Here is a 19173-nt window from a genome sequence, read left to right as displayed (position 1 = left end):
GGGCTCAGATATTTGGTCCATCTACAAATGCTTTGAAATCTGGTTACAGGGTAGAAATTAGAAAGTTCCTGTGCAGCCTTTCCTGCTTCTTCTGCCTCTTTCCAGTTTCCTAGATCTGACCCACATACTCTGTAGTCCTGTGTTATTAAGGCAGGATTACACATGGATCCATCTCCTGAGCTCAGCCTCTCCTGTGACTGCAGCCTCTGGTCCCTGCTCCAAAGGATGGATCTTCCCCCAGGGCAGGGTCACTGCAGCCATTGATGAGGGATGGTCTATTCCAGCCCTCCCATCCCTTCTGAGAGAAAATCAACCTTGCACAGCTTTCATCTCGTGTCTTCACATGTAGGCAGCAGCCAGTCCCCAATATCCTGCTCACACCCTGGTTTTTGCTAACTTGGATGGGACTTTTCATCTCTGAAGGCATCAACAGATCCACCAGTTACCACGGCTCTTCTAAATCATCAGTGGATAGTTTTTTTCTGCTATTTCCACTTCTGCCATGGGTCTGATGAGGCTGTTGGAGCTTGTGGATCATCACAGATTTCCTAGAGGAAATCCTGTGCTGCTTCTGGGCATGGCTGGTGGCATCCTGGGAGCCTGGAGCAGGGCATGATCCTCTCTCCCTTTCCTCCACCTGAGGGCTGTCTCCCAGTGAAGCATACATGGAGGAAAATATTTCAGTGATTCATTTGGACCAAGACCATGACCTTTAACTCCTTTCTCTTTCTTCCCAGAGTATAAATTTTCAGTCCAAAGCCACACAGACGTACTCCAGAGAAGGAAATAATCTGCAGATGTTGGCTGTTCCCAGCTCTTGACTCACCTAAGAGTCCAGTGACAACAACTTGTGTCCTTGCCAGATTCCCAGGGGGACTTGTCTTCCAACTTTGTATTTTAGTATTATTCTACAGTTGGCCAGGTACCTACAGAGCTGTGAATTGTCCCTTGAGCTGTCATGACAGAGAAATGTTTAATATGTAATAGTGATTATTTCCCAAATATTAATGCCCTCAGGGCTTGTGGGATTTCCTTTCAATAACTCAGCCTCTTGCTATCTAGGACAGTGCTGTATATAGAAGGATACATGGTAGAATGGGACAGGAGGGTGATTTTTCATTAATGAATATTAAGAATCTGTGGCTGCCCCATCCCTGGAAGGGCTCAAGGCTGGGTTGGATGGGGCTTGGAGCAGCTTGGTGTAATGGAAAGTGTCCCTGCCCATGGCAGAGTTTGGAATGAAATGATCTTTAAGGTCCCTTCTAACACAACTATTCTTTGATTCTGTGATGGTTCTAAGATGTCAAATAGTGTATAACCCCCTTAATGAACAAACCTACAGATCTGCCAGTGTGTAGCCATCTCCTCTGCAGGGTGTCACTCTACAGAGCGACTCTGGGCTCCATCCTGGCCCTTGTCCCTGCTGGTTCACAGCCTCTGGCTCGGCATGGCCCTGCCCTGGGCACAGGGCTAGGCACTGCTGAAGCATCCCCAAATCCCCAGTGACCCTGCACCAGGGCAGCACTGAGCACACATCACACTGAAATGGCTGGGATTTCACTAAAATCTCACCAAACGTGTCCCCGGGGGAAACTAAAGAAGCAAATTAACAGCAGCATCTTTTATTTTCTTAACGCACTTAAAAGCACCAGATGCATATAATCTTTATTTTTGCCTCTCTAAACTTAGGCTTTCATATTAAATAGCAACTGGCACTTGGAAAACCCATTATTTAATGTTCTACAGAGGGAAAAAAGTGTGGACCAGATGCACTGAGTTTATTTTCCTCAGACCAGCTTGCACAGCTTTGGTGATAGCAGTTAATACAGATTTCTAGAACTGCAGAGAAAACCAACCACCACTGATCTTGCTGTTCAGCTATGCTTGAACAGCAGTGCTTATCACCAATACAGGGGCAGGATGGGGTTCCCTGGGTGGGAGCTGTGGCTGCAGAAGGGACATTTGCTGGGACACTGCAATCCAATGGAGGCCAGCTTGGTTTGTACCTGACAGGGTACTTAGGGTTTCATTTTCCTCAAAACACTCCTTGAAAATAAAGCCAAAAAATTAGAGAACCTCAGAATGTTTTGGGTTCAAAGGGACCTGAAAGACCCCCTAGTTCTAAGCTCCCTGCCATGGGCAAGCAATTCATGATTGCTGATTTGAAAGGGTGAAATTGTTTCTGGTCTCCTGGTTGTACCTGTGTGGATTTGGCGTCACTCTTTGAATCATATAATGTGGTAAGTCCTAAACACTGTGGCATTGCTGTTCCTGGTGAGATCCTTGGCAAAAGGGCTTTGTATTTCATTCTCTCAAACTGGTGAGGAAATGGTGCTGTGAACAGAGAGAGAAAAAATTGCAGTGGGTGTTGCCTTCACACACAGTCGTCGTTCTGGCTGAACAATTTTAACTGTTGATATGAAATCTTCATTTGAGTAAACTCTCAGCTAAATGTCAAGCTGCAGCCATTCTCCCTGTAAGCGTGCCTTTGAAAGCATCGTTATTAATATTACTGGTATTATTTTATAGGACTTTTGTCATGTGAACAGCTCATTTCTCCTTGAACAGTTCATTTCTATATCTAACTCCAGAGGGAAAACTTCTTCATTTAACTTAAAAAAATTCCCTCTTGCTAAAAATGGAGAAACAAAGAATAATTTGAGGCACACAGAGAGAAAATGTGTAGTGTCCTGAACACCAAATCACAATGTGATAGCAGACACGGGTCAATGGTTTTATCCATACTTACGTTCCTTGAGATAAAACTGCTCCTAACAGGGCTGCAGAGGGTGCACACAACTTGGAAAATGCTTCTCATTGCTTAAGCTCTGGAAAGTGAGGGATAAGAAGAATATCTGCTGGCAAGAAAACCAGCTAAAAAAGCAAAGTTATCTATAATGGAAGGGTTCTATAGGCAAACTGCAAATAATGCTGCCCATCGCCACATGCCACACACAGAGACAATTATTTCCAATTTGTCAGGAGCTGCATTTCCTATATTAATATATATTATATATTCATATATTTATATGTTATATATTGTATATTATATATTATATATATTATATAGATATATTTCTATATTCCACTGGCAGGGCTTCATTTTTTCACCCCTACTGTGACTAACCCAGGGTCAGAGCTCCGTGTGTGCGTGTTCCCAGGACAGGGTGGCCGTGCCGGGTGTGTTCTGGGGGACAGCTGGTGGGGACCGAGGGTGGACGTGGATGTGTCAGGCTCGGAGCTGTCCCTGTGCCTGTGCCGGCAGCTGCTGCCATGTGAGCTCACAGCTCCGCTCCTTCCTCAGCCACCGAAACCTCTCGGTGACGCGGCCGGGGCTGGGCCGGCAGCAGCGCCGGGGCTGGGCTGCCTGGGGAGGTGGAGGCACAGAAAGGCGGCTGGATTGGGAGCTGGCCGGCTGGGAGCACATCCCAGGAGCTCAGCAGAGTCGCTCCCACATCCCTGCGGGGCACAGAGCCAGGTAAGTGCGGCTGGCTGGAGCAATCCCCCCGGGAGCGATCCCGCTCCGGCCGGCGGCAGCCGGAGTCCTGCGCTGCTAAAGCCGACCTGCTGCAGACGGGCCGCGGCTCTGGCCACGCTCGTTCTGCTGCTGCTGCTCGGGGAGCCTCCAAAGGCTTTCACGGGGTGTTTAAAGCAGGTTTCACTCTGCTGGCGCAAAGCAGGGACGGATCGAGTTACCGCAGCATAAAGTGTCCGCTTTCCAAACTCCGCAATCTTTTTAGGGAGCCACGGTTAAGTTTCGATTATCACCGAAGGGAACGTGCCCGAGGGAACGGTGTTACAAGTTTCTGTCGGCCTAATTCAGAAAACAATCCTGTCCTTCCTTCTCTTTACTAATTTTTAAAGTTAACTGGCCTCAATTCAAACAGCGAGAAACACAGAATGAAATAAATGGGGAAAATTCCAACAGCAAAAAGTGTAATGAAAGAAATGAGACAAATTCCTTGAATGTCACCCAACATAAAACGAATCTCAGCTGCTCATTAGAGACTGCTGAGCAGGGGATGTTGGCAAATTAAATCAGGGGAAGTAGAGGGAAGCACAGGAAAAAGAGTCGATTATCTAAATCTCTTATAAACTGCAAAATATTTTTTCAAGATTGAAGGTAGTAAAAATATATTAGTGGCAAACAGCAAAGCATCCTTATGCACTTAAAATAAAAAGCAAGGATTCAGGCATAGCAAAGGACTGGGTAAATACAGAGTACACCACTGTGTTTTCAGGATGGGTTAGCAGTGAGTATTTCTCATCCAAGGTACATCCAGGAGTTTCCTTCCTTGCTATCTCTGAAAAAATTCCCGCTTGGATTCCCCAGGTTAATTCAGATGTTGTTGGGTGTTTGAGTGCTGCTAATCTGGGTCAAGGAGGTGTTGTCAGAGGCAGACAAAGTTTTTAAAGCTCTCCCATCTGCTTCTTACCAGGGTTGTATCAGCTTGTTTTTCATCAGTGCTCTTTAAAATGCTCAGTTTTGCTATTTTTTCACTTGAAAGTATCCTTGCTGTCTGAGAAGGTGAGGAGCAGGGAGTGTACCAAAGCCAGTCTGCCTTGGAGGCAGTATGGGTGGGAAATCAACCCCGGGACCTGCTCCAGAGGTCACCACTGGTCTTTGGGACTGCCCCAAGGAGAGCAATTATCAGGCATTGCCAACTGCTTATGAATTCTCAGCCATTGCCTACGGCTCTGGTAGCAACACATGCTGGAGGAGGTGAATTGTCACCAAGCTTCACCTTGCCCCTTCCTGCAGGAACCTTTGGGATGTGAGGAGATTTGGCCCATGGGCTGCAAAACCAAAACAAGTCACGACTTGGAGGTTACCTTTGTCACAGGTAGGGAAGGAAAATGGGCAAAGCCAAGCAGCTGATGTTGTCATTGGAAAGGGGGCAGGAGAGGGAGCTGGGCAGCTGCTCAGCATGATGGCTGTCCCTAGAAATAGTCCCTAGAAATAGTCCTCCATGCAGCAGAAAGAGAATAAGATGATGGTCAGGGAATGTGGCTATATCAGGAAGAAATTGTTCCAAGCCCATCTTTCTGCTGGTGTACAGGGGAGGAGAAGATGGCATCACTGTGTATGACATTCTCATAAACAAGTGAGGAAGATGTGGCCTTGATGAGACAGGTATTGGGTGGGTGGGAAACTGGTTGCACAGTTAGAAAATTTGTCAGAAGTTCACTACCAGAGAGGGAGGTGATGGCAAATATGGACCTGAGCCTTTGCTTTTGTTTCTGTTTACAGTTTGAAGGAGGGACGAGACTGTGCTATTTAATGTGCAGTTAGGAGGGATCTGAGTACAACAGAGGCCAGATTTATATTTCAAAGGGATGAGAGAAGCAGTCTGGAAAAACCCCATGATTTGAATTCCAGTGGTCATGCTGGTGAGTGAAGGCAGTGGGTGCAGGGTCTCAGTGGGGCCAGGGAACCCATCCCGGCTGTGAAAGGAGCCAGGAAAACCAGCAGCTGGGAGGGTTTTGTTCTGCACTTCAGCACCTATGGCTGGAGGCTGTCCAAAGGGAGCTGTAAGAATTACAAGAGGCTGGGATGTAACCTCTGCAGGAAAGCCAGAGGGGATGGTAAGAGACACCAAGGAGATGCAGCGCGTCCTTAAACACGGGGCCTGTGAGGAGGGAGGGGGCTCCCCATTCTCCTTGCCAGGTAGGACAAGATGTGATGAACTTAAAATTGCCGTTTAAGAGAGGATAAAGACATCTTTGTGTATTTTTTAAGGTATAGACTGACACTTCCCTGGAAACAGGCTTTGCCTTCCCCACTCCTGATTCCCTGTAAGCCTGGTTTAGCACATCTATTCCAGTAACTCAAGTGGCTTTGGTGAATTAGCTACTTCACACATGGGAATTGTACCATTATCTTCAGAAAAAACTAGAAAAATAAAGTGCATTTATAAGGTTTTTATTGTTTTCACTCCACCATCAGCATTCCCTTTAAGAACATCAAAAGATTAAAAAAACAGATAGAGACATCTGCCAGTGTCTCTGGAGATGAGTGTTGCACTTTCTTCTAATCCAGACCCAGCCTTTGGAGTCTCTCCACGCCTTCACAAAACAGAGGATTTTTTTTGTTTTGTATTTAAGAACCATAGAAAGACCCTTTCACTGTGTTTAAAGAGTCCTGTGTCAGCAGAGTTAAAAAATGCTGGCACTTGCTCTGCACAGATTAAAGATGATAAATTACCCTTTGCTGTTTGGAACCCATTTACAGCTTCTATTGCCAGGTTGTGTAGCACTCCGAGGGAGTAGCAGGGCCGGGGACGTGGTGCAAAGTCCGGCTGCAGGCTGGGTTTTCCCTTCCAGCACTTTTCATTCCTTCTCTAGCCCTGAGAGAAGAGCAGCAGGGAGCAGCCTGTCGCCTCCTGACACCCAGCATGGCATCACCCATGAGGAGTTTGCTCGCTGATCCTGACAGATACCTCCAGTCATTCCGTCTCTTCCTGGAGAGGTCCACGGAGCACCAGAGCATGCAGGAATTCGTGGAGAGGCAGCTGCCGGCCGTGATAGCCAGGTAACACCCAGGTGACCACCCTGGGCCTGAGGACAGCCAGGGCCATGGGGTCCCAGTGGTGCTGGCCTCGGGGGGCTGCCTGTGAGAGGCAGATTGCTGTTCCCTATCCCATCTGTTGTCCTCTGATAGGGGCTTGGCTGGAGATGCCATGTGCACACGCGGCGCTCCTGGACCGAGGCTCGCGAGGAGGAGATAAGGCTGCATTGTTCCCCTGCACACAAACACAGCTGGCCCTGAGTCAGTCTGAAATGCAGGAACAGATACTGCCTTCTAATATCAAACTTGATTGAAAGCAGCTTTTTAAAAGTAAGCTTTTTTCAGGTAATATTTAGGGTTTCTCTAGGACAGCTGGATGATGCTCCTGCTTTGACTGCCAGTGTGTGTCCTTTGCTGGACCCCTCACTTTGCAGGCTGGCTCGGGAGCAGGCAGCCAGCATCAAATCCTGGCTCTGGGGAGCCTCTTCTCAGTGCTCAGGGTTTCACAGCTCTGCAAAAGCCTCACTCAGGGGTTTTAGGAGCATTACACTCTCCCCTCTCCCTCCCCATTTTGCATAATGCAGAACTTCTACCAATAATTTTTAAGCTGCTGGTCCAGACCCAGAGGGCTCTGTGTTCCTCAGAGCACAAACATGGAGAAATCATGTACTTGCTTCTGCTTGTATTCCCTCATAACAAAAGCAAAATGCCACCTCTACAAACTGCAAAAATATTTGGAAATCATGAATATGCAAAGGGAAGGGTTCTGAATCTGATCCCTCCTGCCCATCCACAGGCTTGCCTGTGTGCACACACATTACATTTGGGTTTTGCCCTGCAAATTTTAGTCTCAATGGGATCTCCAGTGTCTCACATCCTGCATGGAACCCACTCTACTGGGCAGCTCTCTGAAAATGTATAAATAATGTTTTTCAGTGTTGGAAATGGGAAGTCTGCAATCAATGTTCTAAGCGTTGGTGGTGGATCAGGTATGTATGGAGTTCAATATTGATATTTTTTTTTTTTTTTTTAAGAATAGAGGACTAAAAATGCAAAAGGAGCAGAATGGGAAATAAGTCTTTCCTTGATACGTCAGTTCCAGGGGACAGGTGGTGTTAGCTGGTGTGTGACCACATCATCTGAAAACAGCTTGTGCCTCCCCACTCTGATTCTTCTATGTCCTCCACAAAAAACTCACCTTCTACACCACCACTCCTCAAAGGCAGAGAGAAGTTTGAACTGCTTCATAGGGTTTCTACATAGAAAAAACCCCAAACAAACAACCCTCCCCAACCAAAACAAAAAAACCAACCAAAACCAAAACAAAAGAAAAAAAGAAAAACAAAACCCCAAAAGCCCTCTCCCAAACCCCGAACGAATGTCTTAGATTGCTCAGAATATTGCATTTTTACCTGAATTACAATTGTTCTCCCCTGCAACTCTTTATTGAGGTGATAACTCCCGTCATTGCTCTGTGAGAGCCATGGCTCAGTTCTGCTTTTCCTGTAGGTTTTTGCTGACCAGTCCCAATGTGCTGCTGTCCCCCAAAACACTGGAGCTGAGCATAAGCTCCAGAAGAAATCCAGAAGAAATCACAAATAATAAAGTCTTAAAATCTTAAGTTAAGAATGGAAAAACAATACCAGTAAGATCAAGTGGCTTCTTTTCATTAAATCCCTGCCTAAGTGCCCCCATAATTAAAACCTGTGTTTCCTTTTCTGCCCATTAAGTCGCCACACTTAAATTTTATATGAACAGTTAATCTAGTTTAAATGCTGTAGTCATGCCATCACCAAGACTAACCTCAGTTTTGTCAGTCTCTCCTCTATAGAGTAATTGTATGTAAATGGTGGGCATTAGTTATAAAACAGTGTGACAGAGCAGAACATTGCTCTCCAAATGAAACCATTCTTCTGAAAAAAAAATATGGGGAAGGGAAGGGGAAGGGGAAGGGGAAGGGGAAGGGGAAGGGGAAGGGGAAGGGGAAGGGGAAGGGGAAGGGGAAGGGGAAGGGGAAGGGGAAGGGGAAGGGGAAGGGGAAGGGGAAGGGGAAGGATGGATGTTTTTAACGGGAGCACTTATTGTGGTACTTCAGTCCCTGGCCAGAGACAGTCCAGTTTACCATCAATCAGTAATGGGTAGGCAAAGCTCACTTTGTGATGTACAAAATCCCCAAATCACCCACTCCATCTGCTCACTGGTTTGTTCTAACCACGGGTCCTTGTGAGGTCAGGAGGGAGGGATTCCCAGATCCCTCCAGCTGATCCTGGCTGGTGTGGGAGGAGGCACGGAAGGAAAGCATTTCCTCTCTGCTTTTCCAGCTCGGGAGACAAGAACCCATTAACTGCAGCATCCTATCCCATTACACCCACCCCAGCACCGCTGCCTCTGCTGCAGCCGCTGCCTTATTGAGTTGTCACTCCAGCGTGCCTCATTCTGTACCTTTAAAAACCATAAAAGTCATCAGCGCTGCTATAAAGTAGCAACTGGGCTATAAACTATCCCGTTACGTAAAATGTTTAATTAGAAACTTAATGGTGAACATAGTGGTAGCCTTTAAAAGGTAATTGTGTTGGAGAGTTTAAATAATTCGGATAGTCTAATTGCCAAATTGTTGATAATGCAAGCTGCCACCGATCTGACTGTAAAATGCCTCGGGACACTTGTTTGCATATAAAAGAGCTCAGTGAAGTCAGTTAAGGCTGTAGATTAAATTATGAATCAAAGGGGTGGGTTTTTTTGGTTAAAAACAGTACAAGGGTGATTCGGCCACACAAGAGTAGAAGGGAATATATTAACCTATCTGTGTATGGAAATACAAAATTCTATTTATTCTTTTTTAATCAGGACCTGCACAGCCTTTTCAAAGAACTGAATAATTTTATGGAAAGTTGGTAAAACAACCAGAAATCAAACTATTGCAGTAGTTCATTACAAACTCTGTGTTCCCAAATTTTACCATGGTGGACTACAGACCACAGGGCTTGCAGTGATAGCAAAGCTGCAGCTATTTCTGCTGGCTCAGAAATTCAATTTCCTTCTCTCAAAGAACATGCTTCCAGGGATGCCATGCAAATGTGGTGCTGCTGGTTGCTTTAAGGAAGACACAAAAGGCTGAAAAAAATGCAGCTCTTCCTCACTTTGTATATTACATCCTCTGGACATTAATTTAGTAATTTAGTGCCCAGTGTTTTCTTGTTCCTCAAATATTCTGCACGATGGAGCTAATGCTGAATGAACTCCCAGCCCCTGGTGGGAATCCAGGGCCCTGAAAATGATGAGGATGGGCTGAGGCTGTGCAGGATCTCCTCCCACAGCCTCTCAGCAGGGGCCTGTCTGGACATCAGGGTGGTCTTCCTTCAATACAAAATTTTGTTTATTTGTAGGGAATTTTATAACATGAAGTTTTGTGCAAACACAAGTAAATCTTCCAGGACAAAGCTCAACATTTACTTGTAACACGACCCCTGGATCTATTATTCACTGTAGTTACCCTCTGTCTTTCATACCTTAATTGATTCTGATGTTATTTTTTCCACCTAAAATCTATCCAAGTACAATAAGCAGAGGTTGGAGAAAGTTGAGCAAGCCAGCAGGATATTGTCCCTGGACCCATGCCTCAGTCAGAAATATCATTCCCCTGAGTTTCCTGCATTGCAGATGGGGTGAAATGGCTGAGAATGATGGAGCTATTTTTAAATTTTGAAATCTTGGATCTACTGGTACATCCATCAATAAAATAATTACAGCTGGCCTGAGCAGTGTTTAGAGAGAACTCTTCCCCAAGAAAAACTTGAAATACAGTCATCTCTGGTGTATTCTGTAAACAAGGGTTAGCTAACCACAAATGGTATGAGCTCTATTCATCATGCTTTTGGGAAAAGTCACAGGACACATAACGACAAACAGATATGAATATTGTCTCTTTTTCCAGTGTAAACACATATTCCCGTTCCCTCCCCTACATGACCTTGTAACCAGTGAGGTGCCTGGCTAAAAATGTTCCTACTGACTCCTAAGAAATCCTGCCAAGTTTGGAACCATCAGAACTGGCCCCGTGAGAGTTGTGTAGGATCTCCCCTCGAGGTTATACCATGTCCAGGAAAAAAGAGGTCAAGCATGACTGTGTCTGGTTTTCCCTTGGCTGTGGTGCCAGTCAGAGAAAAGAAATGAAGAGAGTTAGGGTTGATATTTACATTTTTCTCAAATCCTAGAGCTCAATCTTCAGTTACAACCTACTGAGAATACAAAGCAGCTGCTTGGACCTGTGTGGTGCATCTGTACAGAAATGACAGAAGTCAATCTGCCAGGCTGAGGATGTGATGGTGGTGGAGATTTCCCTTGCCTGAGCTTTGTTTTCATTCTCTGTTTTGTGTCTCCTGCTTCTTTAGGTGAGATGGACTTGCAGATCCTCTCAAAAATCCGAGCCAGATATCCTGGGGTCACCATCAACAATGATGTGATAGAGCCAAGTGCTGACCAAATCTCCAAGTACAAAGGTATTTTTACATTAAATAAATTAAATTTACATGAATTATTTTACATGCGTTAGAAAGTGTTGAAAGGTAGATGACCCTATGTTCAAATTCTTTATTGTCAGAACTGTCTCTTAAAAGTAAAAATATTCAAAATGTCGTGCTTTTTTTGCCATCATTGCTTCTCAACAATGTTCACTCTCATTAAAATCTTTGTCTCTCTGCAAAGAACTCTGCATGGCAAATGCTTGGCTAGACTGACTTTAAAAGCTGAACAAGGTGGGAAGTGATGGGTGGTTGTATGGAATGGGGTGAAATCCCTGCATTTCTGAAAGTTTTTCTACTTCAACTTGTGTTGAATCAGGACCCTTCCTCAGCATCAAAGGGAAAATTTTAGTGTCTCATGGTAATTCTCCCACATCTTAAAAATCGTTTCCAACAAGTAACTAAACCTCACAGTGGGGCGCTAAATTAGTTCCCAGGCTTTGAATTAGAAAACACGGAAAGGAAAGCAGGAGTGATAGGAAAGGCTTTTGCCGTGTGCTCTGGGGCTCAGAGCTTCTTCCCGCAGCCCAAAGGTCTAAGCAGCGTTCCTGAAGGAAAAGGAAGCATTTTCCGAGGAGGATTGAGTGTTGACGAGGGTACTTTGATCAAATTGCCCTACAAAGTGAGCATTAAATAGCAAGTCACAGTTTGATTATCAGAATTCACCCCTCAGGTGCTCCTGGTGCAGAGGGAGGTGACACCAGCCCTGAGCACACCTGGCTGGAGAGCTGCTGAACCCATGTGCCAGCGAGAAATGAACTTCATCAGCAGAGTCTCTTGCTGGAAACGCTCCAAACCGTAGTAAATACCAGGCTGTAAAACCACACTGTAAATCTCCAATCCTGCTCTTGCTTAAGTCCTTAAAAATGAAGCATTCGCAGTGTGAACCAGCTTGTGCAAGTCCGAGTGAAAAAAAAGCAACCCTTTTCTCCCTGCAGAGGTAGCTCAGAATCACTGGAAGTACCAAAGGCTCCCAGGAAAAACTAATTTTTTTGTATCTTTCTCAATTTAACACAGACCTGATCTTTTAAAAGATGTCTTCTGCAAAATCCCAGGAGCTTCTACATTGCTGCTGAAATGGTGAAGGGTGGGAAACACAGCATCTTCTCTGTTTATAAGACAGTTTGTGCACTTGAACAAAGATTTTCTGCCCTGTCTGGGCCGCACTGGGCTGGATTTGCTCTGAATCTTCCCAGTGGTCCTACCATCTAACACAAATTAGCTGGCAGTCCTATCCTACTGCATTGAGTTTCTTTCCAGAAGAAAGTTAAAGAAAATATAAAATGTTGTCCTTATTCCAAGTTTTACGCTAAACTAGAAATTAAATATTCATCTCAATTTTTTTTCTTTAAACTCTCTTATTTGGTAATTAATCATGTCCCCAGTAGCTACCATTAATTAGGTTTCTGAGGCCTAAGATTTTCTGTAGAGAATTAGGAACATTATCTGCTCCTCTGAGGATTCAGTAGTTATGTTTTCTGCCTCACCAAATGCTTTCTCCGTGGGAAGGAGAAGCTGAGCTCACGAGAGAAGCTCCCTACTGGGATGTGCAGTGATGACAAACTCAGGTTTGTCTTAAGCTCTGGCATGTGATGGAGGCTTTCCTCAAAGCCTCGTGGACAGGCTTTCCTTCATTCCTGGTGGAATCCCTTGGTGGCCATGGTTGGAGTGTTGGTGGCCTCAGGCCTGAGCTGTATCACCAGTGCAGGCAGCCCAGTTCTGATGGCACCCATCAGGTATACAACCAGCTTCTGACTGGGAACAGAATCTGGGGTGAACCCAGGGGAAAAGGTAGGAAAACTTTTCATAATGGCTTCAGATGAATATTAAAGCAGAAATTTACCATAATCCCGTAATGAATTTGCACTTCCTAGAATTTGGACTTCAAAGGCCCAGCCTGGAAAGCAATTCAGTTTCCTTCCCTGTTCCTCCTTGCAGACAGACCAACAATTAAACTGAACCAGCTTGCCCCAGATTATTGTTGAGGGGACAGCATCTGATTCTGAGTTTAGAGGAGCAAATTAAATCTGAACTGCCAGTGCTGGGGCCAGTGGCTGATAACTGGAAGCTAACAGAGTAACAGTGGCAGTGTCTGAAAGGGGTGGCCCCTTTCCAGTCCCAAAAGAGAGGAGATAAGCACTGATGGAGCATTTCTCATCTGCCTGATGGGGATGTGTCCAAATCAGAGCCCAGGAGGAGAAACATTGTCATTAGTGGTGTAAAGGCACTGGTCTTAGCAATCCCTGTTGTTCTGAACATGTGCTCTGTAGCTAAGGCTCAGCCTGCCCTTGGGCCATGTAAGTTTTAAATTGATGCTAACTCCAGTGAAGCACAGGAACTGAATCAGGGCCTGCTTTGTCCTGGAGCAATCCTGAGTGCCAGGCAGCATCGCAGTCAGATGAGCTCCATATGCCAGCAGATGGACATTAGTGTTCCAGCATCCCCTACATTATGAAATTATCTCTCAGTTTTGCTCCCATAAAAACAAAGGGAATGCAGCAATGAGCCAGGCCCTCAGTGTAACTTATTCTTTTAATTCACCTCTCCAAATTTCTGTTTTCCTCAGTTACTGATGTGCAACTGAGGTCTGAAGATGCCATGTGTCACTACTTAAAGCTCTTTGCTTTAAAACACTGTCGTCCCTTTTGCCTGAAGGAGTTGGTCAGAACTGTAGGATTCTGAAAAATTGTTTCAACACAGAAGCAGCTGAATGTCAAGAGATCGATCCTTGCTTTTGGAACAAAGCTCCTTCCCTCTCCTACCACCCCAGTTACACAAATTCAGAAGAGGACATTCACTTTATCTGCCCTTCTCAACCTCTTAATTGTGCTTCTCAAGTAACCCCCTGCTTTGATCCATCCTTGAGCACTTGTTTTTGTTTGGGGAAAAGCCCCCACTACGACTCCTGCTTATCCATGTGGGTTTTGTGTGGCCATCAGTCCTATTATTCACCGTGAAATGTGAAATGTGCTGCTCGAGGTCTCCTAACAATTGGTCCCAGTCAACATCTTTTAATTCAGCTTGAGCCAGGCATGGGGAAGAAATTGCCTTTTTCTTTTTTAGCTCAGGTAAACACCAGAGGAGCCCAAATGAGGGAGCAAAGGGAAAAGCATTAGACTCTCTTAAGATTTTGTCCTACAAAGCCCTCTAATGCCTTCTCCTCACAAATGGGCTCAAGGTTTTAGATATTCCACCGTTGTGTTAAGCTGGTACCAAAACTCTCTATCTAAATATGGTTTTTGGATGTATTAAAGCTCTGAGTAGAAATCAGCCCCATATTTGCAATTGAGATAACTCTGTCCTGCCTTCTCTATTTCAGAGCGTGTGGCTCAGGCATCAAACCTCGAGAACACAAAGTTTACCTGGCACAATGAGACAGCTTATGAATATGAAAGTCGAATGAATGCAGAAAAGAAGACTAAAAAATGGGACTTCATTCACATGATCCAGGTAAGAGTCTCTGCAAAGAAAATGTTGTCAAACACTCAGCTGTTAAAAGTATGCATGAAGCATGTGACCTCATTATCCACTCATAGGGGAAGAAAGGTGAGTTTACTTCCCAGTAATTTGAAGTGCTTTAGCATAAATGAACTGCAAAAATGAAAAGCAGCTTTGAGCACAGTAGTCCTATTAACCAGGCTGTGGGTGGCAGTCAACTAAGAATACATTTTAGCTGGTGTCTTCAAAAGCTCCTTGTCCTTTCCATGAAATTGTCTTTGTATGTCCAAGTTCACTGGAGCTTCCACTGAAGAAAGGCAAATCTCTTTATCTCAGGTTGATAAATGAACATGAGCTCGGTCCTGGCAGTGCAGGCAGGGCATGAGAGCCCTGAGCCTGCAGTGTAAGCCCACTGCCCACACCTTCCTAATGTGCCTCATTGTCCCTGCTTTTCTGTCAGGATTGTCCCCATTTGGTTCCTTTTGACAGTGGTTCCAGTTATAATAGTCACCAGGGTGGCACTGTGTGTCTCTAAGCATTTCTGCTTTTTCCAGATGCTCTATTATGTGAAAGATATCCCAGCAACTATCCGGTATTTCCACAGCCTCCTGGAATCGCAGGGGAAGCTCCTCATTATCCTGGTGTCAGGTGAGAGCTGCTCCACCAGCACTGCTCGGTCAGGAAAGGGCTCTCAGGCCCTTTGGGGTTCCTGTGTGTAGCACAGGCCATGGAGGTGAACAGACATCCCCCAAAAACTTCACACTCTCTGTGTCTGCGTGGGTTGTAAAGACCAAGGATTTATGAGCCAAAACCCCCACATCATGAGCACAAAACATCTTTCTCTGCCCTTGCCCATCCTGCAGCCTGTCTGGTGATGGATGGCAGCAGAGGCCCCGCAGCAGGAGAGGCTCCATCACACAGCTCTCACTCACAGGAGCCCTTCAGCCTCTGCTGTTTGCTGGAAAAGGCTTTCCAGGCTGGGCACCGCATTTTCTCTCCCAGAGTCTTGTGGCATTAAGCAAACGGCTACGGTGGGGCTCAGAAGTGCCATACAGCAGGTGTTGGAGCACATATGGTTCATTTTCTTTTCAAACTGCCCATTTCCTTAATACCATCATTTTGGGTACAAAACAGCGTTCTTAGGCTGTTTCAGATCTCATAGAGATGCTCTGTGGTCAATCCAGCAGGAAAATGTTGGAGTAAACGACAACCTTTTAATACTGTGGGCAAGGTATGCCAGAGACAGTGCAATGGTGGAGTCTAATTTGACTCTAGAAAGCCTTTAATTTGCCTCAAAAGCTATGGAAATTTCAGCTGTGTAAAAAGTCACATCTAACAACTCTGAAAGGTATGTTAAGCATTATTTGTTCAGAGGTTTAAGCTTAATTTCTCACTGAATTCGGCCACATCTGCAAATGTGATGAAGTTCCTTTTATTTTGTTCACAAAGGATCCACTATGAAGTGACACTTCTGACCTGAATTCATTAAACTACTTTTTTTTTCCCCAAATGCTTTTGGTTTGAAGTGTTTTCAAGCAGTTTACTACAAGAAATCTGTATTTAAAATGATTTTTAAAAACTATTCATGTTCTTTGGCTGAATTAGAATAGATTGTAATATCAGACTATTGCTGATTACCTGCATATAGTTAATTAAAACTCTTTTCCAGTTGTTTAACCTGTCCTTTTGGATATTCATAAAATGTGAATATAGGAAAGAACGTGTGCCTATTCAAAATTAAAATGATTAAAGTTCTGAGTTCATGAAGAGCATTTGAAGTCCTCTCTGGGCCAGATGACTGTTTTCTGATGGAGCAGAAATTGCTGGGGGCAACAAAAAAAGCAGGAGAGTGAGGAGCAGGACTCAGAACAGCAGAGAGGAAAGGGAGGGGAAAACCTTGAGGAAAGCAAGAGAATAGAGAGGGGAAGGAAGTGCCATGAGAATGAGCACTGAAGGAGTTACTGAAAGATCATCAGAACAAAGCTCACCTCACAAAAGGTAATGCCATCTGCAAGGCAAACACATCAGGGTGTGTTAATTAAAAGGCAGCCTGGGAGCAGGGTTGGTAGCAGAGGGCTGGGGTCAGTCTGTGGAGGCTGCAGGGAGAGCAGGATGTGCAGGGGCTGTGGATCTGTTGACAAAGCCTTGCAAACAAAAGCAGTGCCATATGCTGAGCCTTCCGAGAGTCATTAGAATAATGCTGCGTTCAGGTGGGGGATAATTGCTCGGCTCAGAGATGGCACTGAGTCACACAACACTGACACCAGCACATTTCCTGCAATTAGTGCTCTGCATTCAATTTCCACCAGGTGAAAGAAAATATTGTAGCCTCTCTTCTAAACACCAAATTGTTTATTTGACTATAAATAACTGTTTGCAGATAAAGGAACTGTAAAACCATAAGTAACTGGTTAAGTACCTAGGGAGAATTATTGTTGTAACTTTCAAGAGCTGCTCAAAGTTATTTTCATCCTGTCCAGTCATTCTGAGTTATCCTTCTAAAAATTATTCACAGTAGAAATACCAAATCAGAGATCCAGGCTGGGGGTAAATGAAGATGTGAAGATGTATGTGGGGACTTTCCAACTTACCCATCTGGTTTGCTTTATAAAATGTCTCTTGAGAGAGCTACACAAGTGTGAGCTGCTCTGGCCTCAGCTGGAGGCTCAAGGAGGGGTGCTGGGGCTCCAGGGTATTTTCCCACCCACTCCTGCAGCCCCCAAACCTGAGGAACAGAAGCAGGGAGGCAGCCAACTCCACCATGCCCCAGGACATGTCCCAGCTCTGGAAAGATCCCACTTGCAATGATGGCAACTGCTAAAAAACCCAGATAATCAAAACTGCTTTCAAAGAGTGTTTTTCCTTAACTCTGAGTGTTTTTCTGGTTGTTTATCTCTCAGGGAAGAGCGGCTGGGAAACGCTGTGGAAGAAGTATGGGTCTTCTTTTCCTTTAGATCTTTGCACTTTTGTTTCCTCTGCTGATTTGCCAAGGATGCTGGATTCAGCTGGGCTGAAGTACCAGCTCTACGAGCTCCCATCCCACATGGACATAACGAGCTGCTTTATTGAAGGGGACAAAGATGGGGAGCTCTTGCTGGATTTCCTGACAGAAACACTTGATTTTGCTAAAACTGCCCCTCCTGAACTAAAGCATCAGGTAATGGAAGAGTTAAGAAAGCCTGGATGCAGTGAAATCAAAGATGGGAAGGTGATTTTCAGGAACAACCTGGGTGCAATAGTGATTGAGCCATGAGTTAACCTCTTCTCCTTGATCCAAGGCAAAGAGATACAAACTCTTAACAGCTGAAATGCATTTTTTAATCTTTTATAAACAGCTTAATTTATTTCAGCACTAATAATAATTTTTGGAACTTGTTAAGAAATCAGGATTAACGTTTGTTGTTATAAGATAGCTTTAATACTTGATTACCTCTACACTGACCTATGAATGTGTAACTCACCAGGCAGTAAATGGTGCTTTATCATACAGATGTTGTGTATGATATATATGAGCTATAACTCAGGCCATCCACTCAGGCAATGCAGAAACCTAACCATTTCCTAAGGAATAATCCAGAACTACATGTGGTTCCACCATCTTCATTGAAAAACCCTCTGCAGACTGAAAAAGCAAATTGCAATTTCTTGGTCCAGCTGGCAGGAGCCCAGGCTCAGAGTGACCAACATTGGGTGGATCTTTGATGGGATTTCTTGAGCTTGTGGCTTCAAGATCTCATACCTGCAGCTAGGGCAAAAGTGACCTCACCTGCATGCTCAGTGCTCCTGCCTCTGGAGCACTTCTGTTTAATGGCACTGCTTCCCCTTTCTGTATTTTTACTTTGTGATGTGTCTGCAGAGCCACTTGTGTGCCAGGTCCATAGTGGCACTACAAGAGGGAAGCAAGGAAAGATGGTTGAGGCACAGGGATTGTAACAATTATATACACAGGGATTATAACAACTGTCCTGGAGAGGTGGACTTCAGTGGTGAGCCCTGATGCAAAGTCTGTGTTAAGAATCAGCTGCTGCAGTCACAGAGCTTTTTTTTGGTATTTTTAATTAACCAAAAAATCATTCTAGTCCCAGCCTTCCCCTAGCCTGTGAGCTTTGTAATAAGGAAAATGTAAAAATAAACTCTGATACCAAAATGACTGGTTCCAGTAGCAATTTTTCTTTTTTTTTTCCATTTTCAATGGCATTGTGTCAGGTAAATTTGTTTACTATACAGGGTATTCAGCAAGAAGGGGTTTCACCTCCTCAGCCTCTTCTCCATGTGAGGCTGTTGTGGTTGATGCATTTGATTTGCTAAATGATTTTATAGTTTTCAGAACTGTTTTCTCTCTACAAGGCACAATACATAGTGGGATTCAATAGAGTCGCTTGAATGGATTTAACAGCCTGAATACTCGATTTATCCCCTGAGACAGGTGTGATTTCTGCCATTGAAATAATTTGATTCAGTGTTGAAATGGTTTACTTTAGGTAATACTTTAGCTGCAAGGAATTAAGTTTTATTTTTGCACACACATTTCTGATACAATATAGATTATTAGTGATTTGAAGTGATTTCAAGAGATCATATTGGGTGTAATGGCTGTTTATTTTAGGGCAAGTATTTGAAGCACAAACTTTTCCTGGTGCTCAGATGTTAATTCTGGTGAAATCTAGAATGTTTCCATGATAATCCTCTGTTGGACAGAGCAAAATC

At 44.6% G+C, this 19173-nt stretch overlaps 1 protein-coding gene across 3 annotated transcripts; it reads left to right on the top strand.

Annotated features, from left to right (window-relative positions):
• The first annotated feature begins 3342 nt into the window (after nucleotides 1-3342).
• Nucleotides 3343-18576, top strand: HNMT (histamine N-methyltransferase). 3 transcript variants are annotated; one of them, XM_088058950.1, is made up of 9 exons: nucleotides 3343-3478; nucleotides 4763-4844; nucleotides 5252-5391; nucleotides 6346-6532; nucleotides 7445-7497; nucleotides 10900-11007; nucleotides 14348-14478; nucleotides 15021-15114; nucleotides 17367-18576. In XM_088058950.1, exons 4-9 carry the CDS (start codon nucleotides 6396-6398, stop codon nucleotides 17717-17719), a joined length of 876 nt encoding a protein of 291 aa, XP_087915076.1. In that variant the 5' UTR covers nucleotides 3343-3478; nucleotides 4763-4844; nucleotides 5252-5391; nucleotides 6346-6395; the 3' UTR covers nucleotides 17720-18576. The 3 variants fall into 3 exon arrangements, with proteins under 3 accessions (XP_087915076.1, XP_087915077.1, XP_005519657.2); XM_088058951.1 differs by lacking the exon at nucleotides 4763-4844 and having other exon boundaries at nucleotides 3357-3478; XM_005519600.3 differs by lacking the exons at nucleotides 4763-4844; nucleotides 5252-5391 and having other exon boundaries at nucleotides 3374-3478.
• The last annotated feature ends 597 nt before the right edge of the window (nucleotides 18577-19173 follow it).

Source organism: Pseudopodoces humilis, chromosome 8 (genome assembly GCF_049639895.1).
Source record: "Pseudopodoces humilis isolate 2021_Gansu_Grassland_sample_001 chromosome 8, ASM4963989v1, whole genome shotgun sequence".
Taxonomy (NCBI): Eukaryota; Metazoa; Chordata; class Aves; order Passeriformes; family Paridae; genus Pseudopodoces; species Pseudopodoces humilis.
Note: the sequence above shows the minus strand (reverse complement) of the source record. Positions and strands in the feature narration are given on the sequence as shown.

Coding starts and splice junctions, on each gene's coding strand:
- HNMT (XM_088058950.1), top strand. CDS start 6,396: ATGGCATCACCCATGAGGAGTTTGCTCGCTGATCCTGACAGATACCTC. Junction 6,533..7,444: donor CTGCCGGCCGTGATAGCCAG/GTAACACCCAGG, acceptor AATGTTTTTCAG/TGTTGGAAATGGGAAGTCTG. Junction 15,115..17,366: donor CCTCATTATCCTGGTGTCAG/GTGAGAGCTGCT, acceptor TTTATCTCTCAG/GGAAGAGCGGCTGGGAAACG.